At 57.9% G+C, this 25,796-nt stretch overlaps 1 protein-coding gene across 1 annotated transcript in view; it reads left to right on the top strand.

Annotated features, from left to right (window-relative positions):
* PAX7 (paired box 7) overlaps positions 1 to 25,181 on the top strand; it is a 103,518-nt gene extending 78,337 nt beyond the window's left edge. The window contains exons 8-9 of the mRNA XM_052664173.1: positions 17,690 to 17,936; positions 24,984 to 25,181. Of these exons, the coding sequence (XP_052520133.1) occupies positions 17,690 to 17,936; positions 24,984 to 25,099 (363 nt within the window). The 3' untranslated portion in view covers positions 25,100 to 25,181. The remainder of the gene's footprint in view (positions 1 to 17,689; positions 17,937 to 24,983) is intronic.
* The last annotated feature ends 615 nt before the right edge of the window (positions 25,182 to 25,796 follow it).

Here is a 25,796-nt window from a genome sequence, read left to right as displayed (position 1 = left end):
CGTAGTCTGGGGGGGACCGCGGGCCGGGCAGCTAGGGCGCCCAGCAGAGGGGCCCTTCTTCCTTCTCCTCGCCCCCACCCTGCTTTCCTTTGGTCCCCGGGTAGCCGGTGATGCACTTGCTAGAACATTCCCCGCCGCCCCACCTTCACTTACCAACCCCTCTTCACTTCCTCCGAGGAGAAGCGTCCCTCCTCCAGTCTTGAGTGACCTGCGCTCCTTCCCGGGGTAGCACTTTTGCCTCTGGATGCTGACTTTCTGGATTCTGCTCTCTCCCTAAGCAAGAGCCAGGTTTTTCTGGGGGCCTGCCTTCAGCACAGAGCCTGGCGCATAGCGGGGTCCGGTAAGCACGGGTGGAGCTGCGCTGACACTGGGCATCCATCCGGGTTTGCCTTCCCCGGGACCCCTGCCTTCAGAGGCTTTCCAGTTAGTCTGGCAATAGTCGAGCGGGCAAACCAAGAGCCAGAAGCCCCCAGAGAGGAGGAGATGCCTCAGACGAGGGGAGTGGTGGCGGGACAGCGTCTGTGACCCCCACACCCACCGCACAAGCACACGCCTTCCTCAGCCGCCAGGTTCGGCTGGACAGACCACCGCCTTCCTTGGCTCCTTGGGGTCCACCGTGGAAATCCAGGAGGCGATAAGAGGTCAGATTATGTAACCTGAGTGCAAAAGGGAACCCTCACAATCCCATCCTAAGCCGCCAGGGCTGTCTGGTCTGTTTGGGACAGGGAGAGCCCCCAGGGTCCAGGTGATGCGGGAGAGGGGTGCTGGGCAGAGTTGAGGGGAGGCAAACCCTCATCTTAGGGGTACAGGCAGGATCTGGTTTTGACAAGACTGTTGGAGAGCGGCTTCTCGGAAGGTTAGGAGACTCAGTTAGTGGTTCCCAAAGCTGTGCATCAGAATGATTGGGAATGCCTGTTAAAAACAGAAATTCCCAGGCTCCACCCTGATAGGTCATTGTTGTTGTTGTTCAGTTGCTTAGTCGTGCCTGACTCTTTGAGACCCCGTGGACTGCAGCACACCAGGCTTCCCTGTCCTTCACCATCTCCTGGAGCCTTGCTCAAACTCATGTCCATTGAGTCGGTGATGCCATCCCACCATCTCATCCTCTGTCTCCCCCTTCTCCTCCCGCCTTCAGTCTTTCCCAGCATCAGGGTCTTTTGCGATGAGTTGGCTCTTTGCATCAGGTGGTCAAAGTATTGGAGTTTCAGCTTCAGCATCAGTCCTTCCAGTGAATATTCAGGGCAGATTTCCTTTAGGAGGGACTGGTTTGATCACCTTGCAGTCCAAGGGACTCTCTGGTGGAGGACAGGAGTCTATATTTTAAAGAAGGCCCCGTCCGAGGCAGCTGTTGTGAGGTTTGGCACATCCTGAGCAGCAGATTAGGGAGCCTTCACCTTGTCAACCTCTCGTCAGCACCTTGACCCCCAGGCCTCCTTCTTTAGGAAGTGACTCAGGGGCAGGACTGAGACCTCTCTCAGCAATCTCCAGGATAGACGACTGCCTTGAAGTAATTAACCCACTCGTTCCTTTTATGATAGACACGTCCTATAGCGCTGCACACTTTTCACTGCCTAGAAAGACTCGGGAATAGCTGGGCCTTTCCTAGGGCACAGTGAGCGTGGCCATCCCCAGGTCCTTGCAGATCTGATCGGTGGACAGCGAATGCAGTCAAGTTGCATGGGCAGTCCCCACTTTGGCACAAAACCCTGGGAAGCCTTTTTGAGCACACTGAACAGGGAGACCCATCTCTTCCCCAGCTCCTGTCCCTCCACCCTGCTGGGCTGCTGGGGGCCAGCAGAGAGCATGATAGCCCAGCATGAGGCTGACGCTCCTGCTAGACAGGGGTCTGGCCTGTGGCACCAGAGGATTAAGGTCCCATGAGAACACTGTCGAGTGTTACACAAAAAGTGCGCATCCAGGCCGAAATTGAGACGTGACGCCCCGGGGCAGAAGCTCCTGAGCCGCCCCCTGGGGGCTGCCTTCTCACTGTCACACAGAACAGCCATCCCCACCCCTGACTCCCCCGGTGTCCTTCCCTGAACGCCCTGGATGCTGACTCCACCCCCAGCCAATTCCAGTCTCCCTGTCTAAGCCTCTGGGGAAGTGCCTGTCCCAGCTGAGGTCCCACTCTGCTTTGAGCCCCAAAGAAATGGGGTTTTCTTCCAGCACCTTTACACAGTCCTCAATAATGACAAGAAATCCCCCATCTGTTCAGAACCAGAGGGGCCAATGATGTGCTTCCACCCCCGTTAACTGTTTGGTCCTCACTGAGCTCTGAGGGCCCGCAATCGTCACGCCCATTTTGCAGACTCGAAGAGGCAAAGCTCAAGGTCAGCAGCAAGGGACAGTGTCAGAATTCAAAAGCCCGGTCTGCCCGATGCCAGCGATTAAATTCTTCCCTCCATGCCGGACGGTCAGAGCAGAATTCTCGCCTCTCCAGGTCTGCTCTGCACCTTGACAAGCTCCCGGGGGATTCCCACGTGCAGGAAAGTTTAGAAGCACTGACCGGAATGACCGTGTTGTGCCTTCCCAGCTCTTAGATGCCTCCTGAGCTTCTGGAGTGACTCAGAATGGTCCCACCCTGGGCGACAAAGGAAGGGGACAGGAAGGGGCTTTGGAAGAAAGCTGCCAAAACCCCTCAGGGGAAGAAGCAGGGGAGGCTGGCTGAGGGTTTCTCCAGCCTGGGCTGACCACCTGCTGGACCAGGGTTGAAACCTCGCCTTCCAACCTGGTGACCTCAACTCTGGCATGCCGAGCTCCAGGGCTGATTAAAGGGCGCTGCCTGCTGGAGGTGTGTGGGCACAGGGGCAAGGAAGTGGACAGACCCTTAGAGGATCGGGGTGTGAGATGCTGATGGAGAGAAGGGAGGTGGGTTCAGCTAGGCAAGCAGGATGGTCAGGAAGAGAAAGGAGGGGAGGCTGAGGGAGGGAGGTGGGCAGATGGTGAGAGAATCTGGGGGAGAGCTTCAGAGGAATAGAGACGGGAAGAGAGATGCCTGGAGACAGAGAGAGAGAAAGAAAAGGAGGAAGAACAGCAGGGTCAGAGCTGTGCAGAGAGGGGCGAGGACAGGAAGCAGAAGGCAGAAGCCAGGAGAGGCGAAGCGGGGATGACGGGGGAGCCGGGAGTGATGGCGTCGGAGACACAGCTGCAGGGAGATGAGCTCACGGAAGTGGGGTGGGCCCCGGATCCCAGACAGAGGGGGACTCCAGAGCTGGAGGGGGCAAGTGCAGAGGGCATGCGGGAGCTCCGACCCGGCCCTGCAGCCAGACTCAGGTTTGATTCCCAGTCCCGCCCCCTGCTAACTGCATAGCTTTGGGGAAGGAAGGTGCTGCACCTTGGGTTCCCGCATCAGGGGGTGTGGGAACCTGCTGGAGCCCAGCTGCCGTCCAGGCTCCCTCTCCTCTTCACGTGGACCAACCGATGGGCCAGATGTCCATAGCAGGGACCTCACCCCAAGCCCCACTCCCAGCCCTGGCCTCCTGGCGTGGCGGTGGTTGGTCTCCCAGCCCCCGGAACCAGGGGTGAAAAGTCTTGGCCTTCTGATGAGTGTTTCTCTTTAGTTCCAGATGCCACCCTGACAGGGGCCCCCCTGTGATTAATGTCCCCGCTCCCGAGGCTGGGACCTGCCCCTGCTCCCCACCCTAGAGCTGGTGGGTGTGTGGGCAGCACAGGGTCTGAGCCTTCCAGAGTCCATCTGGTCCTCCCTCCTCCTGGATCCGAGAGCAGGGAAGACCCTCCCTCAAAGCCGGCCTCAGAGGAGCCACTTAAATTCAGACGAGCCGACTTTTCATCCAAGCTCCTGTTCCCCTGTCTCTGTGATATCCTTACCTGCAACCCACGGTTAGGAGGTCATGTCAGCAAAGCGCCCAGAGCCCCTCGGGGCAAAGCACAGGGACCTGTGAGGGCCTGCGGGGAGGTCCCTACAGCCCCGATGACAGAGGCACTAAATGCGAGCCTGGGCGCAGGAGATCAAGTCTGGCTCTGGCAGTTACCCCAGGGGGTAACTTGACAGTCGTCGAACCACATGGGGGCATCGGCCTCCAGTCACTTGAAGGCTCTTACGCGAGTGGCTGAGGAGGGGACTGTGGCTAGCTGGGGATACTGCCAGGTGATTTGGGGACTGCTGTCAGAGTCGGGGACCGTTCTTGGAGACGCAGGTGGAGCTCCAATTGGTCGTGGTTGAATGGGAGCGCTTTAGATGATAACGCTCCAGGTGGGAGCAGAGGTTACAGTTTTGTGATCCTGGGCAAGTGACTTGACGTCTCTGGGCCTCAGTTTCGTCGCCTATAAAAAGTGGATGACAGCAGCGCCTGATTCGCAGGGATGTTGTGAGCAGTAGGTGGGTTGACACAGGAAATGCTTAGAATGTTGCTTGGCATGGAGTCAGCGCTGAAGCTGTGTTAGCTGGGGTGTGCAGTCAGTACAGAGTCGTGGAGTTGGATTGTGTTGGGAGCTGGGAAGCCCGCTGCATTGGGGTGCATGCCTTAGAGGATGGGGTGGGCACTCCTTTCTGATTACTTCCCCCCACCCCCTTCTCAAACAACCCAGGGCATCGCCTTCCCAGCCCCGGGTGCCAGCCGAAAAGCTCCTATCTCATCCTGCATCTCTCCCAGCCTGGGGCCGGCAAAGAGACAACATCTCTCCATGGCCGTCCCCAGCCTCTTGTTTGTTTGGTACAATCGGAGCCGTGGGCACGTTTTCTGCTAATTTTGTGGCTGCCTTTATCAAATGGGGATTCACAGGCGCTTAAATTCCTCGATAAGTGGATTAGTCGGTGAGCTAAACAAGATGGTGTGGGACGCGGGGGCTGCTCCGGAGAAGATATTTGTTTCTCGGAGAATGGAGCTTGCATCCCTGCCCTGTGCAGCGAGGCAGGCAGGGCGGAGGAGTAGCTGGCAGGCTGGCCCTCTGAGCTCCTTCTCCCAGGGCAGGGGAGCGCTGACTCGTGGGAACTCACTATGGCGCGAGCAAGAAGTGGGGGGGAGATTGGGTCCCCCTGCAGAAGCAGCCTTTGGGTCCTCTGGGAAGGAGAGGGTGGACCCCCAAGTTCCATTCTGTACCTGTAACCCCAGGCCTGTCTGGGGGACTGTCACCTCCCTGGACAGCAGCTCCCTCACCATCTTCCACCCTTCCGATGCCTTTCTCTTCCCTCCTCGCTTTCCTTCAAGCCTGTTACTTTTTTTTGTTTCTTTTCTGTCTTCCCTCAAACGCCTCTAAAGGGCTTTTGCAAAATGTGGTGAATCCAGATGTAGATGAGACATAGTCCTTGCTTTTACAGACGACAGACCAAACCAAACCCAGAGGTCCCCACAGACGGCAACAATAGGCAACTCTGGGCACACGCTGGGCTTCTGGAGGCTCACTCCAGAGTCCAAAATGTGCCCCCCGAGAAGGCCCTGGGAGTCGTGAGCAGCATGTTACAGACTGCTCACGGATAGCCTTTAAAACGCATGCTCATTTTGCCTGCTTTGCCGCTGTGGAGCCCTATTTGTTGGCCATCATAATAAAAATTAATTAGCACCAGGGGAAGTTGATGCTCCAGGAAGCTGTGCCATGTCATCTTGTGACCTGGCATGGTGCGTGACTCCATGCAGCAGAGTGGATGTCGAGGCTGGGAGAGAGGCATCGATGACCAAGAGGCTGATGTAATCCTAGCAGGTGCAGGGCGTGCAGAAGGAGGACTCGGGTCCGAGTGGACGTGTGGAGGTCAAGGCCGGAAGGGGAGGCGGGCAGTGCCCAGGAGAGAGGTTGAGCAGAGATGTGGATTTCAGCAGCGTCTCTCTAGAGAGACCAGGAGACGGAATGTATGTTTAGAGGGAGAGGAGAGAAAGAGGCTGGAGGACGCGTGGCCCAGCTGTCCCTCTAGGTGGAGGAGAACGCGGGGGGCCTCAAACGTTTGCTTTTCCCTTCCGTTTTTTAGCGTGGTAGCCAGGATCTTGCTGTCTCTGCTCTCTGCTGCAGTGCAGTCTGGTTGGAGGGGGGCGGGGAGCAGAGACTCATCTCAGAAGGGAAGGAAGGATGGAGCAGAGCGGCCAGGGTCCCCAGCTGGTCCTTTGCAGTGCCTGTCCTCCCAAGCTGCCTCCAGCTGAGTGTGATTTTGCTATTTATTTACATGTAATTATTGCTATGAGGTGCAGATATTAACGCTGTCAAGAGCAATTTGCTCTGACATTTTTCACTCGCTCAGTGCCCCCGCCACTCTTCGACGGAGCCCAGGGCTCTCCCTGCTCAGGCCGCTGCGCGCTCGGTGGCCCGGCCGGGAACCACCCAGCCGGCAAGGAGTGGCGTCCGTGAGCTCACCCGGCTCCTCTGCAAACTCATTAAGCTTCGAAATTGAAATTGGTCCGGGAGAGGGCTGGCTGGGCCCTGCTCCACCCAGACGAGGCTGACTCAAGGCCTCTCTGCCCTGCCCTCCTCCAGGAAAACCTGGCAGGGGCTGGTGGCGGAGGCTGGCAGAGGACAGCTGGTGAAGCGGGTGGAGGGTCGTTGTCAGAGAGGTGGGCGCACACAGCCACCAAGGGTCAGCCAGGACCACTGACACCCTGTCGACCCCATCAGCTGCTCCCCCGACAAGAAAACCAGGCAGCTCTAACTTTGGGGAACATTGCTGCAATTGACTGCTGTACCCCTCTAACAAAGAGGCTTCCCGTGGGACCACGCAAGCTTCGTAGGCAGCCTGCAAAGAATGGTACCATGGGGTTGGGGCGGGGCGAGGTACCGAGCTGGCCCTGCAGGAGGAAAATGCTAGGAAGAGAATCGACTTTGGAGTTAAACTTTCTGAGTTCAAATCCCAGCCCACCACTTCCCGATTGTACAGACTTGGGCGAGTTTTTTAGTTTCCTCGAGCCTCAGTTTCCTGATCTGTAACATGGAAGAGCCAATACCCATATTTCACTGAACCTAATGATTTGATCAGGTGTCCCTGGTGGCTCAGTGCTAAAGAATCTCCTTGCTAACGCAAGAGACACAGGTCTGGTCCCTGGGTCCAGAAGATCCCCTGGAGGAGGAAATGACAACCCACTCCGATATTTTTTGCCTGGGAAATCCCATGGACAGAGGAGCCTGGCAGGCTACAGTCCACGGGGTCACAAAGAGTCGAATTGGCTTAGCGACTCAACAAGACGATTTGAGACTGGCCCTTTCTTTTGCTTCTCAGAAGGCCTCAACAAATGCTTCGCACGCAGCCAGCATCCGGGCTGCCCCGTTAGGCATAGCACGGTGCTGTGGGTGGTGAAATGCGTTCCGGTTCTTCCAAGACTGAAGTCACATCATTCGACGGCTGTGCTAAGGAGTGAATGGCAGTGCCTCCCGCACCCATAGTAGGTGCTCAGCACATAGTAGGTGCTTATGGATGGAAGGGTTGGATCGGATTTGCTTGTGAGCCTCTGGATCACGAGGGGCTGCTTTATATAGACGAGAAGATTGAGGTTTGCTCCTCTTTTCATTCCCTCTTTCCACGTTCAGGGCGTTGCTCCTCCCAGAGGGCCAGCAGGGCCTGAGCCATCAGGGCAGCGAGTCCCTAACGCATTGTGATACGTGCCAGCTTGTCGGCCCAGGTTCTAACGAGGCCTCCCTTTCACCACTCACTCCCTGCCATGGCCAATCTGCGTCCAGTCTCGGGTAATTACTGAGAGGGAGCTCCCCCACCCCGCCGGGGGCGCCGAGAGCCCAGGCCACCCTGTCCCCCACCTCCTCTCCCAGCCCGCCCGGCCAAAGTCAGCGAGGCCCCCTCCCCCTCCCCCGCGGCCCTCCCCCTCCCCCCCCCAGCTCAGCCAATTAGGCCCCCGACACCTGGAGCCGCTGACAAACTGCTTCTGTCTCTTGCTCTCTGTCTCTCATTAGGGCCGCCGAGCAGGGGAGGGGAGGGGGAGGAGATGGCATCCTTCATGCTTAGTAAGGCCAGATACATTAATTACAAAACGGCCATTTGCCGCGTGAAAGTGTGCTAATTAAATTTATGCAATCATTATCTTTAAATAGTCATATCTTTCCCGGCGATCGGCCCCTTCCTTCTCCAACCCCGCCGCCGCTCCGAGCGGACTTGCGCTAATCCCGGCCCCCCATTATCGCACCATCGGAGACGGTGTCTGAACCCTCCGCACCCGCTCGGCTCCAGCACCCGCCGGGTCCCGGGGCCGGAGCACGGGGCCCGCACACCCATCCTGGCAGCGAGCGCCTTCAGGCTGAGGCCAACCCGGGGTCCACCGAGGGAGGGGGAAGCCCAAGGCGGCCCTCCCCCACCGGTATTTCTAGATGTTTCCAGAGATACAGTTTGACATCTTATTGACCAAACATTGGAAATGTGTGTGAGAGAGAGCACCTTAGCTTCTTGGAAGGCATTCTGTGCACCCCACCCATTTTATATGTATACCCTCATTTTCTAAATGTACCCCCATTTCTATGTACACCCCCATTTTCTAGACAGCTTTAGCTAAGCCTTCAGGACCCCTGAGGTGAAGAGGGGGCTCTGACACCCACAGAGCTGAGGGGAGGGGAGGGACCTTCCCTTCCTTTTCATCGATCCAGTCTATGCCAGGCCTTGTGCTGGGGATAAACAGAAGAGTCATTCACACAGTCACAGGTGTGAATTCATGCTCACACACATTCGCACACATAGGCCTCTCACAGCACTCACACGCGCTCACAAGCACACGCACAGAACTCACACCCGCACCCGCACACGTCTACACGTGTGCACATAGCGGCACTCACACATGCACACAGAATGCCCACACACCGTATGCCCACACACAGTATGCCCACACACCGTATGCCTACGACTCACAGACACACACAAGCGCCGACTGGACACCCGCTGTGCGATGGGCAGTGGGGAGAGGGCACTCATTGCGCCTCTAGCAGCTCTTGGTCAGACCCAGGGGCAAGGTCGCTCTGCGGCCAGGGCAGAAAGGGGGACCCCAGTCGGGCTGAAAATCCTCTCTCAGAGAGGCCCATTTTTGGCTTCCCCTGTCTGCGTGTCCCCCTCCACACACCAGGAGGCTCTTACAGGAGGTCTTGGCTGAGTCCTCGCTCTGCAGAAATTACCCTCCCTGCTTTCCTCTCCAATCAAACAGAGCCTGACTCCTGAAGTCTTTCCGGGCGCCCTGTGTTGAACTGGGCTTCCCTGACAGCTCAGTTGGTAAAGGGTCCGCCTGCAATGTGGGACACCTTGGTTCTGTCCCTGGGTCGGGAAGACCCCCTGGAGAAGGGCTAGACTACCCACTCCAGTATTCTGGCCTGGAGAACCCCACGGACAGTCCATGGGGTTGCAAAGGGTCGGACAGGACTGAGCGACTTTCACTTACGTTGAGCTACCCCATGGAGTGGAGAGAGAAGCCGGTGGGCTCTGGGGCAGGGCCGGAGGTGGCAGTTCTCCTGAGTGCGCCGGGAGCCTCTGAGGCCTCCAGACCCCGGGGGGCACCCTCAGAGAGGCCACCGAGGGGGGCAGGCTGGACACGTGCCCAGACACGTGGGCAGCATCCACAGCAGCACTCACATGTGAGGCTCACTCATGGTGCTCACTCACGTGCACGCAAGTACTCTCACACGAGACTCACATGAGCTCACACACAGAACTCACACGTGCACGCACTGTCACGCAGTGTCACGTAGTTTCATAGAATACTGCATGCACGACACACATGCACACGGAATGCCCACACGTGTGCCCACGGACTCACAGACACATGTGCAAAATTCAAATATACGTACACACAGCCCTTCATGTGAACGTGCATATGTGCCTTCCCACACTGCCCTCAAACATGCAGTATCCCCATATGGGCCTGTGTAACACACACGCACGCACACAGAGTTAAGAATGACCCAGAACCATGTATGGTAAATGACAACCACGGCCAGCGCAGGGCTAGAAGACCGGACTAGAAGTCAGGGGTCAAGTGTTCTTGCCCCAGTGCTGTCACTCATCCCCTAGGTTATTCTGGTTGAGATCCTCCTGAGCCTCAGTTTCCTCATCTGAGAAATGGGGTTAATAGTTTCATAGAATAGTTCTGAGGCTTACAGGGAGATGGCTTTGGGAACCGTAGCGTTCTATGCTTGTGCAAGAGAATGGCCTCTCTGGAGGGCTGGGTGGGGACAAGTGAGAGGGGCACTGGAGTCAGGGGCAGGGGAGGGGTGCTTGCCGGGGTACCAGCTCTCCTTGGTGGGGGCGGGGGGACTGCTGTGTGAGTTGTGTCTGGTGGAGGGGGTGGCGGGCTAGGGCCATGAAGCAGAGATGGAAGGAAACGAAAGGCGGGCGGGGGACAGGGAGACCTGCAGGAAATCTTGTTTGGAAGCTCAAAGTCAGCACCCGAAGCCCATTACCGCTGTCCACAGGGGGCAGGGAGCGGGGAGGGCCCCGATCCTCTTAGCAAGAACTGAGTGCCAGAGAGGGGGGAGCGGCGGGGGGCAGCAGCCCGGGTGGGTGATTTCTCGCTTGCACTAATCCCAGCATGGAGCTGGGGACGGGCGGCCGGACGGGCGGGGTGCATCTGTGATGTGTGTCTGCGCGTCCATGGGAGTGGTGGGGGTGAATGTAGGCACAGAAGCTGGCCTTAGTGAGCTGGCAGGGGTGGGCAGGGGTGAATGTGGGCGTGGAAGCTGGCCTTAGTGAGCTGGTGGGGGTGGGCAGGGGTGAATGTGGGCATGGAAGCTGGCCTTAGTGAGCTGGTGGGGGTGGGCAGGGGTGAATGTAGGCACAGAAGTTGGCCTTAGTGAGCTGGCAGGGGTGGGCAGGGGTGAATGTGGGCACAGAAGCTGGCCTTAGTGAGCTGGCGGTCACGGAGTTGAGAGGCTGCAGTGTGCACGAATGTGTTCAGGCCTGTTAGCCCGTGTGCATCCGTGCAGCATGTGGATGGCGTGGGGGCAGGCTGTTGCTCACGCGTGTCCTCTGTGTGTCCGTGTTGGTCCGTCTGTGTAATGCCGTGCCTGTCTCAGTGTGAGCGTCTGTGTGTGTTCTGTGTGTGAGCCCATGATTTCACCCATGTGAGTGTGGATGTGTAGTCATGTTGTGTGTGTAGCAGTAACAGTGATGATCTGAGAGTGGTGATTCTCAAACTTGGCAGCTTTAGAATCACCTGGGGAATGAGCTTTTGAAAATCTCAATTCCCAGACCCTCGGGTCAACTATTCAGCGTCTCTGAGCCAGGGGTCCCCCATCTCTGGGCTGCGGACTGGTACCTCCCGTCAGATCAGTGGAGGCATTGGTTTAGAAGTGAAGTGCACAATAAATGCAAAAGCGCTTGAATCATCCTGAAACCACCCGCCCCTTCCTGGTCTGTGGGAAAATTCCTTCCATGGAACTGGTCCCTGGTCCCAAAGAGGTTGGGGAGCGCAGCTCTAAGGGACAGGGTGCTGGCATCAGTATTCTAGAAGACTCTGCAGGCGTTTGCACCGGGCGGCCAAGGCGGAGAAGCAGCTATCTCAGCAGACAAAGCCTCGTGGGGCCACCCTGTGCCCGCCGCCCGGCCTTCAGCCTTCCCCTGTGGGGTCTAGCGGGATGCGGGGATGGACTCGGGGCCCTGCGGGACCAGGGCGGGCCGTGAGCCAGGCTTCCCCACCTCGGCCCCAGGCTTGGGCAGTTTTGGGCCCCAAGAGACAGCCTTCATGTCATGCAGACAGAAACTGCATTGCTTCCCCGGCAGGCTGAGCCCTCACCTTCTCTCCTCGACTAGAGGAAGAGGCTGCCCCCCAAACACGCCCCCCCAGCTCCTGTGGAAGTCAGAGGGGTGAGTTAGTAAGAGGGTGGGCCAGGCAGAGGTCTAGTTGCTTCTGAGACTTGGAGACAAAAGTGTTCAGTGTGCCAAGACAGCTGGTCATTTGGGGCCAGAAGGAGTGACTGTCGTGGGTCCTGGGACTGGCTACCCTGCCGCTCGTTGGCTGCGACACTTTGCATGAGTGCAAGCCGCCGAGCCTGTTGGAGCCTCAGTTTCCCCACCTCTGAAGCTGAGGTCCGTCTCCAGGGTGCCTCCCAGCTTTCCTGTGTGTATTTGGGTGCATCTACACGCACGCGTGTTGTGTGCAAGTGCACTGATGAGCCTAAGAAAGGCGGAAGGGCATACGCGAGGTTCATCAAGCCGGTTTATTGGGCTTTTGATGAAAGGCTTCTTGGCAATCTGGAGAAGAGCCATTTTGAGCTGCCTCAGCTTCTGGGATTCAGGTGTGTGTCCCTGTGAACGGCGTGTGTGTTGTGCAGGTACGTGAGTTCTGGCCCTTGCTAGTTCTCCACTGGGACTTCGAGATTCGCCATCACTGTCTACAAGTGAGCAGGTTCAAGGACCCGTGGGGACCAAGGCTGGCCATGAACTGCCCTCCCCTGCCCAGACCATCCCCCGGAGCGGGTGTGGCCTTTCCTTGGGCAAGAAAGGCCCATCTTGCTCCTTTCCAGAGTGCAAGCAGAGTGCCGCTTCATTCAGAAAGCACCCGCTGGCTGCCATGCGCCCTGGGGCAGAAGAGAGACAAAAGACAGGGTCCCTGACCGCGAGGAGTTCCTGGATCTGCCCTCTCTCAAGCCATGGCACACGTAATCCAGTTGGAAGTTGCGGGGAGAGGGAGAGGTGGGGGAGAGCTTGCATTTACCAAGAATCAGTAACGTGCCAGGCACTGGCTGAAGCATCCTATGTGAGTTTACTCATTTAATCCTTCCAATAACCCTATAGGTAGCAACAGTTATTATCGCTCCCATTATACAGATGAGAAAACAGGTACGGAAGGTTACAGAAATTGCCCAGTGTCAGAACTAGTCAGCGGCAGAGTGTGGACGCTCATGCAGGCATCCTGGCCTCCCAGCGCTGCAAGGAGACCCCTCAGAGCCCTGATTGGCCAAGTGCCCTCGGTGAAACTGTTGTTGGCCAGGGCCTCGGGCCTCAGGGTCTCCTGGCGTGGAGGAGGTGGGGCTCTTGACCTACTGCCTGGTTGCTGGTCCTGTGGTCCTTGGCGTTATTCCAGCCCCAGTCTCACCTTGAGGTCCGCCGTCCTGCCCACACGCGTCTCGGCCCCTTCCCCTCCCTGCCCGCCTGCATCCCGCCACAGCCCCCACTCGCCCACCCCGAGCCGGGCCATGGAGGGCCCACAATGGTGATCGCCCTTCTAATTGCAGCCTCACTCCCAAAGCCACGTTCGGTTATCACAGAGGGTGCAGATCTCACAGCTCAGCCTCCCCGGTCCCAGGCCCTCGGGGCCAGCTCAGGAACGGAGGGAATTAATTACATTTTCCCATCCCCTTCTTTTAAAGTAGGGGAGCGCCGGCAGGTCCCTGGGGAGGGGGCGGTGAGCAAAGGATGTGGAAGGGGGGCTGCTGCTGGGTTCCCGTGGCCCCCACCCCCCAAAACCTACAAGCCTCTCCCCAGCAGGCGGAAGGTGGGGGCGCGGGGAGGTGAGGCCAGACCCTCATTGATTTAGTCCGGTGGAGGCTGGGACTGATTTAGAGGAGAGGGAGACCAAGGGGGCGGGGGGCGGGGGGTGGGGAGGAAGGGACGGCTGCCACTCAGCCTGACGGACAGCCCAGAGATCGGCCTTCAGATAAAACCTTACAGATGTGGAGGTCGGTATTGATTTTGAGTTAGTAACGGTAAGGTACCAAGAAGTAATACATTAGTGAAAGCAAGGTCACTGGGAAAAAAGTAAAACCCACTGGGGGAGAGGCCATAGCATTCTTGAGGGGGGTGATTACCGCATCAGATCAGGACTTCCTCAAGTTCAAAAGTTTGCAGGCCCCAGACCTCTGGCTGGGCCCCTAACTGTGGGCCAATGCTTCCTGCTTCCCTGGGCGAAGGGGGGCCCATGGGGGCCTGTGAGCCTGCCCGAGGCTGGCGAGGGCCCTGAAGGTCTGTGGAGCTCTGCCCTGCGGGGCTGCCGCCGGCCTCTCTCCCCGTGCTGTCTGGCTCAGCTTGCCGTGGGGAGGGATCATAGCGAGGGGGAGGGAGACACGGCTTCCAGTCCCAGCTCTGCCACTTCCTGATGGTGCAATCTCAGGCACTCCTTTTCACGTCGCTGTGCCTTGATTTCCCCATCTGCAGAATGGGGGTAAAACAGCTCATTTGCCGGAAAAGTCATTCCATGCTCCACCTCTCTTTGGAGGGGTCTGACCCCATCAGCTTGGACGTGCTCATGCCTTGAGATAGGAGGCTGGACGCAGGCGAAGCCCTCTGGTCCCCAGACTTCCGGGCACCCTGGAAGAGAGCGAGGAGATGCTGCACAGCCCCCATGCACACCCAGCCCACATGTGGACCCGATTTGACGTTGCAGGGCAAATCCCACTGGGCAAATCCCACTGAACATATCCCAGTACAGGGAAAGCTCCCTGGGCCTGAGCGGACTCTGAGCTGTCTCTTGACGGCCCAGGGTCCAAGCCCCCCAAGCCACTGGGCACCACACGAACCCCTTCTCACAGAGCATTCCAGGAAGGCTAGCATCGACCTCCTTGCTGTGTCTCAGACCTGCTGGGCGTGTTCCAGCCTTTGCACCTGCTGCCTCTTTTGCCCGGACAACTCTCGGTTCTGCCTTCCCGTGGCCGATTCTATCTGGTCTTGCTAGTGAGGTCTCCCCTCACTACTCCACATGTTCTGTCTTTCTTCCACTGCACTTATCAGTATTGGAAATTATATGGTTTGTTTCCATCTTCCTGCACTTGACTGGCTGGCAGCTACTGGAGGTCATGCAGCTGTTACTCTTCATTACTGTATCTCAATGCCTGGTGCAGTGTCTGGCACATATTAGGTGCTCAATAAATATTTGTTAAGTGAACATGCATGTATTTGACAGGATTTTCTGAGCTTATAGTTTGTAGGAGGTACAGTGTAGCCACCAGGGCTGCAGTGATGGATGAAACAAAATTCCATTCTGCCCTCAAAGAGCTCATAGCTGAGCCCTGTCTCTAGCCTGGCATATAGTAATGCTCTGTGAAGTGTCTTATGAATGAGTAAGTGAATGAAGGAAGGAAGGATGTCTTTAGGAAACACTATGTGGTTTGGGACAGCTGGGACATAAAGTACAAGGTAGGAAGGAGGGGGGGATTTGGGACAGGCAAGTGGAGGTCCAGTCACACGGAGCTTTGCCCTGTTCATTTGGGAGGTTCCAAAGAGCCACTGATAATTCTTGAGCAACGTAGTCAGATTTGTTGGGTGGCTATTGCCTTGCAGGATGAGTATGGATCTGTGCACACCTTCCAGCCTGTCCTCCCAACATCCTTCCTCTCTCCCCAAATACCTCCTGACTTGTCTCCTCCATCCCATCCATGCTGGGCCTGGCATCTTGGTGATATGTAAAGAGAAGGATTATATCAGAGGCTCATCAGAACTGACAAACTCTTACGAGAGGGTTCCCACCCCACAACGGTCCTTTCAAAGAAAGGGAAATGGGACCTGTGTGTTTTCCCTGAGCCCCTAAGTTTGTTCTTGAGGCCAGGGCTCCTTGAAGGAGGAGCAGCGTTAGTGTTTATATGGGGTAGACAATGGGAGGGAGGGAGATTTTCTTAATTCGGATGGAAGCGAGATCTAGACCGGGAAGCTGACAGGCAACCTAGAAGAGAATCGGGTCTCCTAACCCCAGGGCAGTGTTAGACTCCTGAGTGTCCCCCGCCCCCGCAGACCCACCAAACACACACACCCAGCAACGTCCTCAGGCCCAGGACCCCACCGCAACACTCAGGAAAGAACAAACCCAGCTCCACCTGTGTTTTTGTCATCCCACTGGGCGGACACCCTGCAAAGTCCCACCCAAAGCTCACCAGCTGCGGTGGAGACAAAGTCCAGCCCCAGCAGACCTGGTGCCTTTGACTTCGGCTCTGGGGGTGGGGTGAGGAAAGAAAGGACAGAGGGCTTGAAAGAAAGGCTGAGAGGCGCCTGCTGGGTGCATTGCGGGAAGAGTCAGGGGAGGCTGTGCTTGCAGTATTCTTGAGGAGCCAGGCCCCCCGCGGGCCTGGGATCCCATCCCACACCCCCAGGGAACCCCCACCTGGAGTGAGAACCCCTATCATGGTCACGTGTCTAAAACCCGTCCTTGAGAGTCAGACTTGACATCATCAGGCTAGAGGGGTCAGGCCCTGGCACCCCCGCTGTGAGGTCTGGGGAAGACGCAGCTCTGGGTGGGCCTCGGTTTCTTCATCTGAGAAATGGGCGTCATGACTCCGCCCCACACGTCTCTGGAGGGCTCTGCACTGGCAGTCACACCGAGTCCGTTGCTAAGAGGAGGGAAAGAGAAGGAGGATCAGAGGACCTGGGGCCGCTGATGCCTGAGCACGTCCCGCATGCAGAGCCCGTCCCGGCCTGCCGGCCCCGCTCTGAGGATAGAGGTGGTCGTAGGGGTTAAGGGTTAGCATGTGGAGGAGCTCAGGATCTGACCCTGGCCTGAGGATTCCACATTGGTGCCTCCTGCCTGGAGCAGGGATGAGTCAGACCCGAGAAGGTGAAAGTTTTCACAAGGCGTCCAGTCAGCCAAAACTTCGTCGCTCCAATGTGCAGAGTCCGTTTTCTCCCCAGGGGGCGGGTGGGCTCATCAGAGAGCACACCGAGTGCCCAGCATGGGTGGCAGTGTGGCCCTTCGGCTCCGTGCAGAGCAGGCTGTCAGCAAGGCGGGCCTCGCCGGGGCCTGGGGTCTCCCTCCCATGAAGGGTGGCGTCACCAGGAGGTCACCAGGGTACCCGGCAGGCCAGGTCCACAGGACTGCTCCTCCCTCCCCTCCCCGTCCTCTCTGGATTGGCCAGGTCACCCCTGACCCCTCCCCTCCCCTCCCCCCCCTCCAAGAGCTGGACCCCCGGGATGCCTGAGTGCCCTCCTGCAGGCACCCACAACCCCCTCTGTCATGCCCCTCGTCACTCCAGATCCTGGTGGTCTGCCGCTACTTGCCACCCGCCCCAGACCCAGACCCTCTCCCTGGGCCAAGGTCAGGTACCAGGGCTCTTCCTCCTCTGAAGTCCCGGGGCCTGGCCTGAGGCTTGGAGCCATAGTCATCATCCGTGTGTGTTTGTTGAATGAATAAGTGAGCACACCAATGAACCAACACCAAGTTCTTTCAGCTGAGTTTCTAGAGACGAGCCCCACCCCGTGAACTGGGCTTGCCATCACCCATAGTGACTTCCTGTCTGCCAGACCGTGCCACGCGGAGAAGGCGGGGATGGCCATGGACATCTGTGAAAGCACTTGGAAGCACCGGCCGTGTAGGGCAGAAGTTCAAAGTCGAGAGTGTCGTAGGCGCAGCGCAGGACTGGGGGCGACGCCAGCCAGATCCAGAGTGTTTAACCGCTGTGTCGGAGGATGGGGGCATCCCAGTCTGATGGGGAGGCGCGGTTCCTGGGGGAGCTCCCTGTCTGACGGAAGAGACACAGTTAGCTGTTCCATTCATTCACTGATGCACACGTGTATTCCTGCATTCAGCAGACAAGCGCAAGGTGCCCCTCAGGCCCCGGGAGCAGAGAGGGAGACTGGGCCTGCCCTGCCTTCAAAGCTATCAGTGCAGGGACGCTCCCAGGGCCGGGACTTAACCAGACAAACCCCCAACCATCTTCCCCACAAAGGCAAGTAAGCCAGGTAAACGGAGGATCACAAGGCTGCAGGGCCCTCAAGGGAGACACTCCAGTGAAGGTCTGTCCAAGGCCAGCCCGGCATCGCCCCTGCGCCCTGCTTGCCTCTGCGGGGTCCCCCAGGGGCCCCGCACGCCTGCCCTGCCTGCCCTGCCCTGACGCTCTCTCCCCACAGGTGATGAGCATCCTGAGCAACCCCAGCGCGGTGCCGCCGCAGCCCCAGGCTGACTTCTCCATCTCGCCGCTGCACGGCGGCCTGGACTCCGCCACCTCCATCACGGCCAGCTGCAGCCAGCGGGCGGACTCCATCAAGCCGGGAGACAGCCTGCCCACCTCGCAGTCATACTGCCCGCCCACCTACAGCGCCACCGGCTACAGCGTGGACCCCGTGGCTGGCTACCAGTACGGCCAGTACGGCCAGAGTGAGTGCCTGGCGCGTCAGGCGTCCCCTCCTCTCCCTGTCCCAACACCCCCCCGCCACAAGGACCTCCCACTTGCTTGTAGAAAACTGTGAGGGGGTGTTGGGTGGGGGTGCCCATTGCACAGGTGAGGAAACTGAGGTCCAGAAAGGCAGAACTGCCGTCCTGACCTGATACAGCCCTGGACCCCTGCACTCACGCTGCTCTTGTCTTGGAGCCTGGCTGTCCGTAGAAACATGATACGGGCCACCGGTATCGTTTAAAACTTCCTCCTAGCCACCTTTTACAAGGGGGATGAGTTTACTGACATTTCTTAGGGAACCCGGGATATCTTAAAAAGATCATTTCGATACGCAAGCCACATGACATGATGACAAGACTTTTTCACATTCTTTTTTCATAGACTGTTTTTGAAATCCAGAGCGTTTTCCTTCAGTTACTAAGTTTTCACTGGAACTATGAGATCTGCCTTTGTTTCATGAAATTTACAACTGGAGGAAGTAGATTTACACACTCCAGTTGTTTCAAATATTTTGAAAAATTTCTCAGTCACTGTGAATGTGATTGTGATAGTCGCTCAGTCGTGTCCGAGTCTTTGAGACTCAGGGACAGTGGCCTATCAGGCTCGTCTGTCCGTGGAATTCTCCAGGCAGGAATACTGGAGTGAGTAGGCATTGCCTTCTCCAAGGGATCTTCCCAACCACTAAATTAAAGCAAATTAGAGGTTTTAAATCTAAGAGAAAATCAGATTGGAAGGCAACTGCAGCTCCCCACTTGCAGCAGGCACATGCCGAGTGCTGGGGAGCCAGGGGACAGACCGTGCCCCTTTCTCCTTCTCCCCCACACCCCCAGAGCAGAGCTGTGTCTCGAGCCCTCTCCCCCACGCCACCCCAGCTTTGGTTTCTGCAGACCGTGAGGCGGTCTCTGGTGCCCACCCCTAGCGCCATGCTCTTGGCCTCTGGTCTGGAGCAGAGGCGATGGGCCCTCAGACTGGGCCGCCACCTCCAGCTTCCAGGTGGACTGGGTGGCCGTGGAGCCATTCCCGACAGCCAGGGTTGGGGGTGCTGAGGTCACGCGGCCCCCAGCCCGGCCCCCGGCAAAGGCGTCACCTGCTGGTGTCAAACTCATCAGAAGGGCGTGTGGCAGCAGGGTGTGACCTCCCGGCCCGGGGCCCTCTCTGCCCCTCCGCAGCCCTGGCCTGGCCCCTGACCTCTGCTTCCTGACCCACCCCCGCCCCCACCCCCCACACAGCCTCGCCTCCACGGCTAAATGCGGGCCAGCTGTGCCGGCCTCCACCTCCCAGCTGTGTTCATGGCCTCCTCCCTCTGGGGGCGTGTGTTCACGTACGTGTGTCTAGGTGAGCGTGAGTGTCCGTGTCAAGAGTACCTCGCGGTCTGTGTCTGTGTCTGTGTGTGTGTGTTGGCACACCCGTGTTAGTGCACACATTCTGTGTCTAGGTGAGCAGGCGTATGTATGTGGATCCATGAGTGTGTGAGTGACACACTGTATCTGTGCACACGACGATTTACATGTGTGTGTGAATGAGCATATTGTGTGCACGTGGGTTTGTATGTGAACACATGTACACATTTGGTCATGTGAGTATATGTGGCCATAACATACACGTGTGTGTTGAAATGTGCATTCAGGCGTGATCATGTGGCTCGGTGTGTGTGTGACTGCCTGTGTGTGTGACCTGCTGTGCTATGTGGAGTGTGCATGTGTGTAAATATGGACTATGTGTGGCTGTGTGTACATGTGTAGACATGCGTTTGCCATGTGCGTATGGTGGAGTGAGCGTGTGTGTTTGGAGTCCATGTGTGTGCAGAGTATACTTACAGGTATGGATATGCTTGAGCGTGGGTACAGGTGTGGCTGTGTGTACTGGTATCCAGGTGTGCATCTGGGTGTGAGCTCATGATGTGTGTGTGATTGTGTCTGTGTGAGTGTGTGCATGTGCCTGCGAGTCTGAGAGCTGGGCGTGCACGCGGGCAGGGCGGTATCTGCAGAGGGGCCGGGGTGGCCCCGGGCCCCAGCCTGCGTTCCCGGGCACGGAGCAGGACACACGTGCTCTTGATAAAGAGTTCAGCGGGCTCCAACGGCAGCCGCAGCCCCGGCCCGAGGCAGGCGTTAGTCACACCCGGAGCCCGTGCCCGACTCCAGGGGTGCCTGCCCAGCTCGGAAATAAAATTACCCCTAAGTCAGCATGGGGGCCACGAGGGAGAGGGGATCAAAAGGGAAAGGGCCCGGGAGGCGAGAAGGGAGTTTTGTTCCCCTTCGCTGGGGAAGAGCTGGCCCCGGTTTCCTCCCTGCCCCGCTCCTCACCCCCCACACCTCCTCACCCTTCCGACCTCCAGCTCCGCCCCCCAGTCATCCCCCTCCAGCCCCACCCTGCCTCCCTTGGCTCCGCCAGGGGCTGCTCAGAGCTCCTCCTGGGCCACCTCCTCCAGCCCTTCCCCAGGGGTAACCCAGCTCAGACCCCACTCTCCTCCACCCAGCCCACAGAGGTGAGATCTCTCCCCCACCCAGCCCACAGAGGTGAGAGCCTCTCCTCCACCCAGCCCACAGAGGTGAGAGCCTCTCCTCCACCCAGCCCACAGAGGTGAGAGCCTCTCCTCCACCCAGCCCACAGAGGTGAGAGCCTCTCCTCCACCCAGCCCACAGAGGTGAGATCCTCTCCTCCACCCAGCCCACAGAGGTGAGATCTCTCCCCCACCCAGCCCACAGAGGTGAGATCCTCTCCTCCACCCAGCCCACAGAGGCTCCCGGGGCACACTAGGAGAGGACTGAAGGAGAGTCTGCCCCGCCACCACCCTGATGTGGGCAAGTCACCCGCCTCTCTGAGCCTCAGTTTTGCCATCTGTGAAATGGGGGCCCAGGAATTCGATTCCATTGTCTCGATGTTTTCCCATGGTACCACCCTCCTCGGCTGTGACGTCCTGGGACAGCCCAGGGACACACGTGGGGTTCCCACTGACCACCTCCCCATGTCCACGGGCAGCTGAATTCACCATAGTCCGTGTGTGACAGCCTCATGCTCTAAGCTATGCTGTGTGTGCCCAGGGCACCTGGCATCTGCCCACACCTGTGCTGTGCGTGAGTTAGCCCGCTGGGCACTGGGTGAGATGCGTGTTCATCATCTCGTGTAATCCTCAAAAACCCCAGGTTACAGATGCTAAGGCTCAGAGAGGCCGGGAACTTTCCCCACGGTCCCACGGAAAGTGGGGTCTCCGAACTTCAAACCTAGTTCTCTTTTGAGTCAAACCACAAACTTTGCAAGATGCTGAGGGATGATGGACACCAGCCCTGGGTGTGGAGTGCTGTTCACAAGCTCACACTCATCTGTGTGTGGGCAGAGGCTTACTTCCCTGTGAGTATTCACTACTCTGTGTCTATACTGGCTCCAGGGGGTCACTTTACAACACGCATGTGTGTAAAGGAAGAAGTGATCACTTCTTGAGTGGGTCTGGCACCCCGTCCTCACCGCCACCTGGTGCAGGGTACTGGGTTATTCCCTCTGCGCAGATGAGGAAAGGGGGTCCCAGAGAGGCTGGCTGGGACCAGCAGACAGTACCTGTCCGGGCGCACAGGGCCACCCCTTTGACCGTGGGGAGCCTCACTTTCAGGTGTGCCTGGGCCTGGTGGACCAAACCCCAAAGCAGGAGAGTGAGCCGCCTCGCCTCGGTCCTCTCCTCTTCCCAGGGACACCGTCACACCCTCCCCCGCTGCTCCCTGCCACCATCCGTCCGTCCGTCTGTCTCTGCCCGTCCCTAAAGGGGGAGGGGGCAGGGGACAGGGGGCAGGGACAGGGCGCACGGCAGATTAATATGGCCCTGGTGTTCCCAGAGGCCAGGGCCGTACTAATGACGGGGCTGATAGAACGCAGAAGTGTGAAAAGAATTTTAATAGATCTGACAAGTCCAATAAGAATTTGTGTCTAGAAGGGCCCTCCTCTGGGGCCGCTGGCTGACGAGATGCTGACGGCTGAGGTTTGTTTACTGGCTGGCATCGCCACCACCTCTCCTGCCAACTCCTGATTAATCTAATTTGAGGCGTTGAGAGCCCAGGCTCGGGCACGAGGCAGAGGAGGGGAGGCTCGGAGAGACAGAGAGGCAGGAAGGGCCACTGACAGGCTGCAATGAGAAATGTCACAGCCCTGCCCTCGCGGGACCCCGGCCCCACCCCGGGGAGAGGCAGGCTCTGCGGGATGGCGGGTGCCCTCGAAGCTGGCTGAGTCGTCAGTAAAGCTCGGTGTTCCTTGGTGTTTCCTTGGTCGTCTTGACAGCAGGGCCTGGGGAAGTCCCTACAGCGTGCAGGGCCGTGGCTGGTGACGGAGAGACTAAAGGGGAAGGGACAGAGTGAGCAGAGGTGCGAGCAGAGTAAAGTCAGGCTCCTCCAGCCCACATGTGCCTCTGTGCCGGTGGCTCTTCCTGAGCCTCAGTCTCCACATCTGTAAAGTGGGAACAGCTGTAGCCTAAAGCATGGGGCAGCTGAAAGAATTAGATGAGATATCGTCTGCCTGGCACTGGGCAGTTTCCATCATTGTTATTCAAAGCCAGACCTTTCTGCCACTCCTGCAGAAGAGCTGGCCCTTAGACAAACCCCTTACCTTGCCTGGAGTAGAGAAGGGCCATTCCAGGCTTCGGGATGTAGGGAGCTCCATACACTCTCAAGTGCTGTGTGGGGACCCGGGATGATTCTGCAAGAGGTGGAGCTGGCAGGGGTGGTTAGCAGCTAGCATCAGACTGCCTACATTTGAATTACAGCTCCACAATTTAGGAACGCTGGGATCTTTCAAGTTATGCAACCTCTCAGGGCAGGGCCTCAGTTTTGTCATCCGTGAAATGGGGATGGTAATAATCCCAGCCTCACAGAGGTATTGGGGGAATCAAGTGAGATGATGCACGTAAAATGCTTAGAGTGGGACTGGCATAGAGTCAGCTTTGGGGAAACATCAGCTCTTCCCTGCCCCCCACTTCCTGTTACCACTCTGACAACGTGGCCTCCTCTTGGGCGAGGCCTGAAACCCAGATAAGACAGACCCCACGTATTAGAGACAGTGTGGTCACAGCTGCTGGGTCCCCCTGAGACCAGAGATGGGAGGTTTTCTCACCCTCCCCCAGAGTAAGGGCTGGACCCTAGGCAAGGGTAAGGTGGGCCACCACCACTCTGCCCCACCAGCTAGGAGCCTGGAGGCTGAGTAACCTTGGAGGCAGCACCTGGGGGCTCAGCGTGGGAAGCTGAGGGACGTGGAGTCCAGGCCTCCAGTAAGGCCCAGCGCATGCGTATATCCTTTAGGAATCCAGGGAACCCCCTGTGCCAGGCATCTCAAAGCACATTGTCTCATTTGGTCCTTAAAACAGCCCTTGAGGAGGCTGGAATTTGTCCTCCCCGTTTTACAGACAAGGAGGCAGGGCTGGAGAGACAGAGTGTTTTGCCCAAAGCCGCGTGAGCAGGAGATAGTCAGGAGGCCGAGTCGCCCAGTTCACCATCCCTTTCCTTCTTTTCCCATCAAAGGGCATGTCTTCTTACTGCACCTCAGCCCTACGAGCCCTCGTCCGTCCAACCCCCTGTGCACCCCCAGGCGTGGGGCTGACTGACCGCTGCATATACATGTTCTCATCTAATCACAATAACCTTTCAACCCAGGTGCTAGTATCACCTTACAGTGGAACTGAGGCTTGAAAAGGTGACATGGTATGTCCCCAGATCACACACTGAACGTTGACAGGTGCGGAGTTTGAATGTAGGGCATTTGAGCCCCTAGGCAGTAGGGCCTCCTGGAACTCAGTTACTGATACAGCCCATCTCAGCTCCCTATTTGCCCTCCGGCCACGCCGTCACCTCCCGGCTCCACCCACCCACCCTAGGCAGGGGCCCCCCAACTCTGGGAAGGCATGGAGAGTGTTACCGGGCCCCTCAGTGGGCAGGGGACAGTGAAGGGAGAGCCCTCTCTCCAGCTTCCTCTCACCTCCAGATCGGAGGGTTCCCAGAAGGTAGGATAGGCCAGAGCTGCAAATTCTGGCTTGGGAGGCAGCCTGTCTGTGCCTCAAGGGGCCTCGGTCACAAGCCAGGCAAATTGCGTCCAGGATGGTTTCGGCTGCAGCCCCAGGCAGGCACAATGAGGAGAGTCGGCCCAGAACACAAGCGGGCCACCTGCACACACCCGATGCGTGAGCCCGGCTGAGGTGGCACTCAGCTGTGCAGTCACCTGTGTTCCCGCCGCTCACCTCACGCAGGTGCACACACCTCACCCACGTCTGTGCACACATACAAGCACTAGCATTGTTCATGTCCATCACTCCATCACAGAGAGTCTTGTTCCCACGGTTCACACACACGTGAATAGACGCCCTCAGACTCTCATCCCTCTCCTCCGGGTGACCAGAACTGGCAAGGCTGCAGGTCTCATTTCCCTGCATTACAGGCTCCTGGCCCTTCCTCCTGCAGGGACCCCTCAGCTCCCTGGCAAAAGCTCCCTTCGTTTTTGAGTAAGAGGTCTTGCTCTGCCTCAGCTGTGAGCTGGGCTTAGGATCCAGAAAACGCAGAAGGACCTTGCCCCTACTACTACCTGGCCACCAGGGGACTCGCCAGATGTGCCTCAGAACAGGGATGGGTAGAGGCGTGTTGGGGAAAGGGACAGTTCTTTGCTAGACAATGGGATACCCTAGGTACTTTCCTACAGAGCCCACAGGGGAGCTGGGTAAACAATGTGGGAAGCAAATATTTGCTGAATGATCGGAAAGGAAGTGAGAGAATCTTATGAATAAATTGATGGATAGGTGGGTGGATGGATGAACAGGTGGATAAACAGACAAAAAGTGGATGGGCAGATTGATGGTGAATGGATGGACGACAGATAGATGGATAAAGATATGGTTGTGGATGGATGGATGGAAGAAGAGATGGGTCGATGCAGAGAAGGATGGATGGGTGAATTGGTAAATGGATGGATGGATGGATATATGGATGGATGAACAGATGTAGGACAAATTGAATTAACAGGCAAAAAGAATGTAAATTTCTAGAAGTCTCTCTTTTTTTCCCCAGCTGCTGTTGATTACCTGGCCAAAAATGTGAGCCTGTCCACACAGCGTCGCATGAAGCTCGGGGAGCACTCGGCTGTGCTGGGACTCCTGCCTGTGGAAACTGGCCAGGCTTACTAGGGCCCCTGGGGCACCTTGCCCCAGCCTGAGTCCCAGCCTAACCCTTACTGATCCCTGAGCCTCCCATCCTCAGTCCCTCCATCGCCCTGGGGTCCCTGGAGGCCACGGAAGGAGCCCATTCCCTTCCTGTGGCCAGCCCTCTGGAGACAGGCAGCCTGCCCACCATTCATCTGTGGTTAGGGACCTGGAGTGACCCCCTTGGAGTCTGCCCCTTCACTCTGCCCACTGGAGGGCCTCTGGTCAGCCTGCCCTCTTGCCCCAGCCAAATTCTGACATGGCCTCTGCCATCTCAGACCCAGAGATCCCAGCTCACCCTGAACAGAGCACCTTGGGCAACCAAAGGAGGATGCTGTCTGGGATGAGGTCCAGGAGCCCTTTGACCCCAGTGCCTGTGAGTCCCCTGGACAGAGGTGGAGCCCAGAGGGCTGATCTCGGTGGAAGTGCTGGGAGTCAGCCCTCCTGGTGGGTCTCTGGCTCAGGGCCTGAACCACAGCTCCTCCTCCTTAGCAAAGGAGGGGGGACCTTGGCCCTGGGATGCTCCCAGGAATCACCCACGAATTTTGAGGTCTTCAGGACCTCTCCACCCACCTCTGCTGGGTGGAGGGGGAAATCTAGCCCAAGCAAGGGGCTTGGGAGGACCAGGAAGAAGCTTAGCCAGGGGGCAGGGCCACTTGGGTGGGGCTTGTTGGCAGTGGGC

This window comes from Budorcas taxicolor, chromosome 2 (assembly GCF_023091745.1).
Source record: "Budorcas taxicolor isolate Tak-1 chromosome 2, Takin1.1, whole genome shotgun sequence".
NCBI classification, from domain to species: Eukaryota; Metazoa; Chordata; class Mammalia; order Artiodactyla; family Bovidae; genus Budorcas; species Budorcas taxicolor.
The sequence above is the reverse complement of the archived record's forward strand: the minus strand, read 5'-3'. Positions and strand labels throughout refer to the sequence as shown.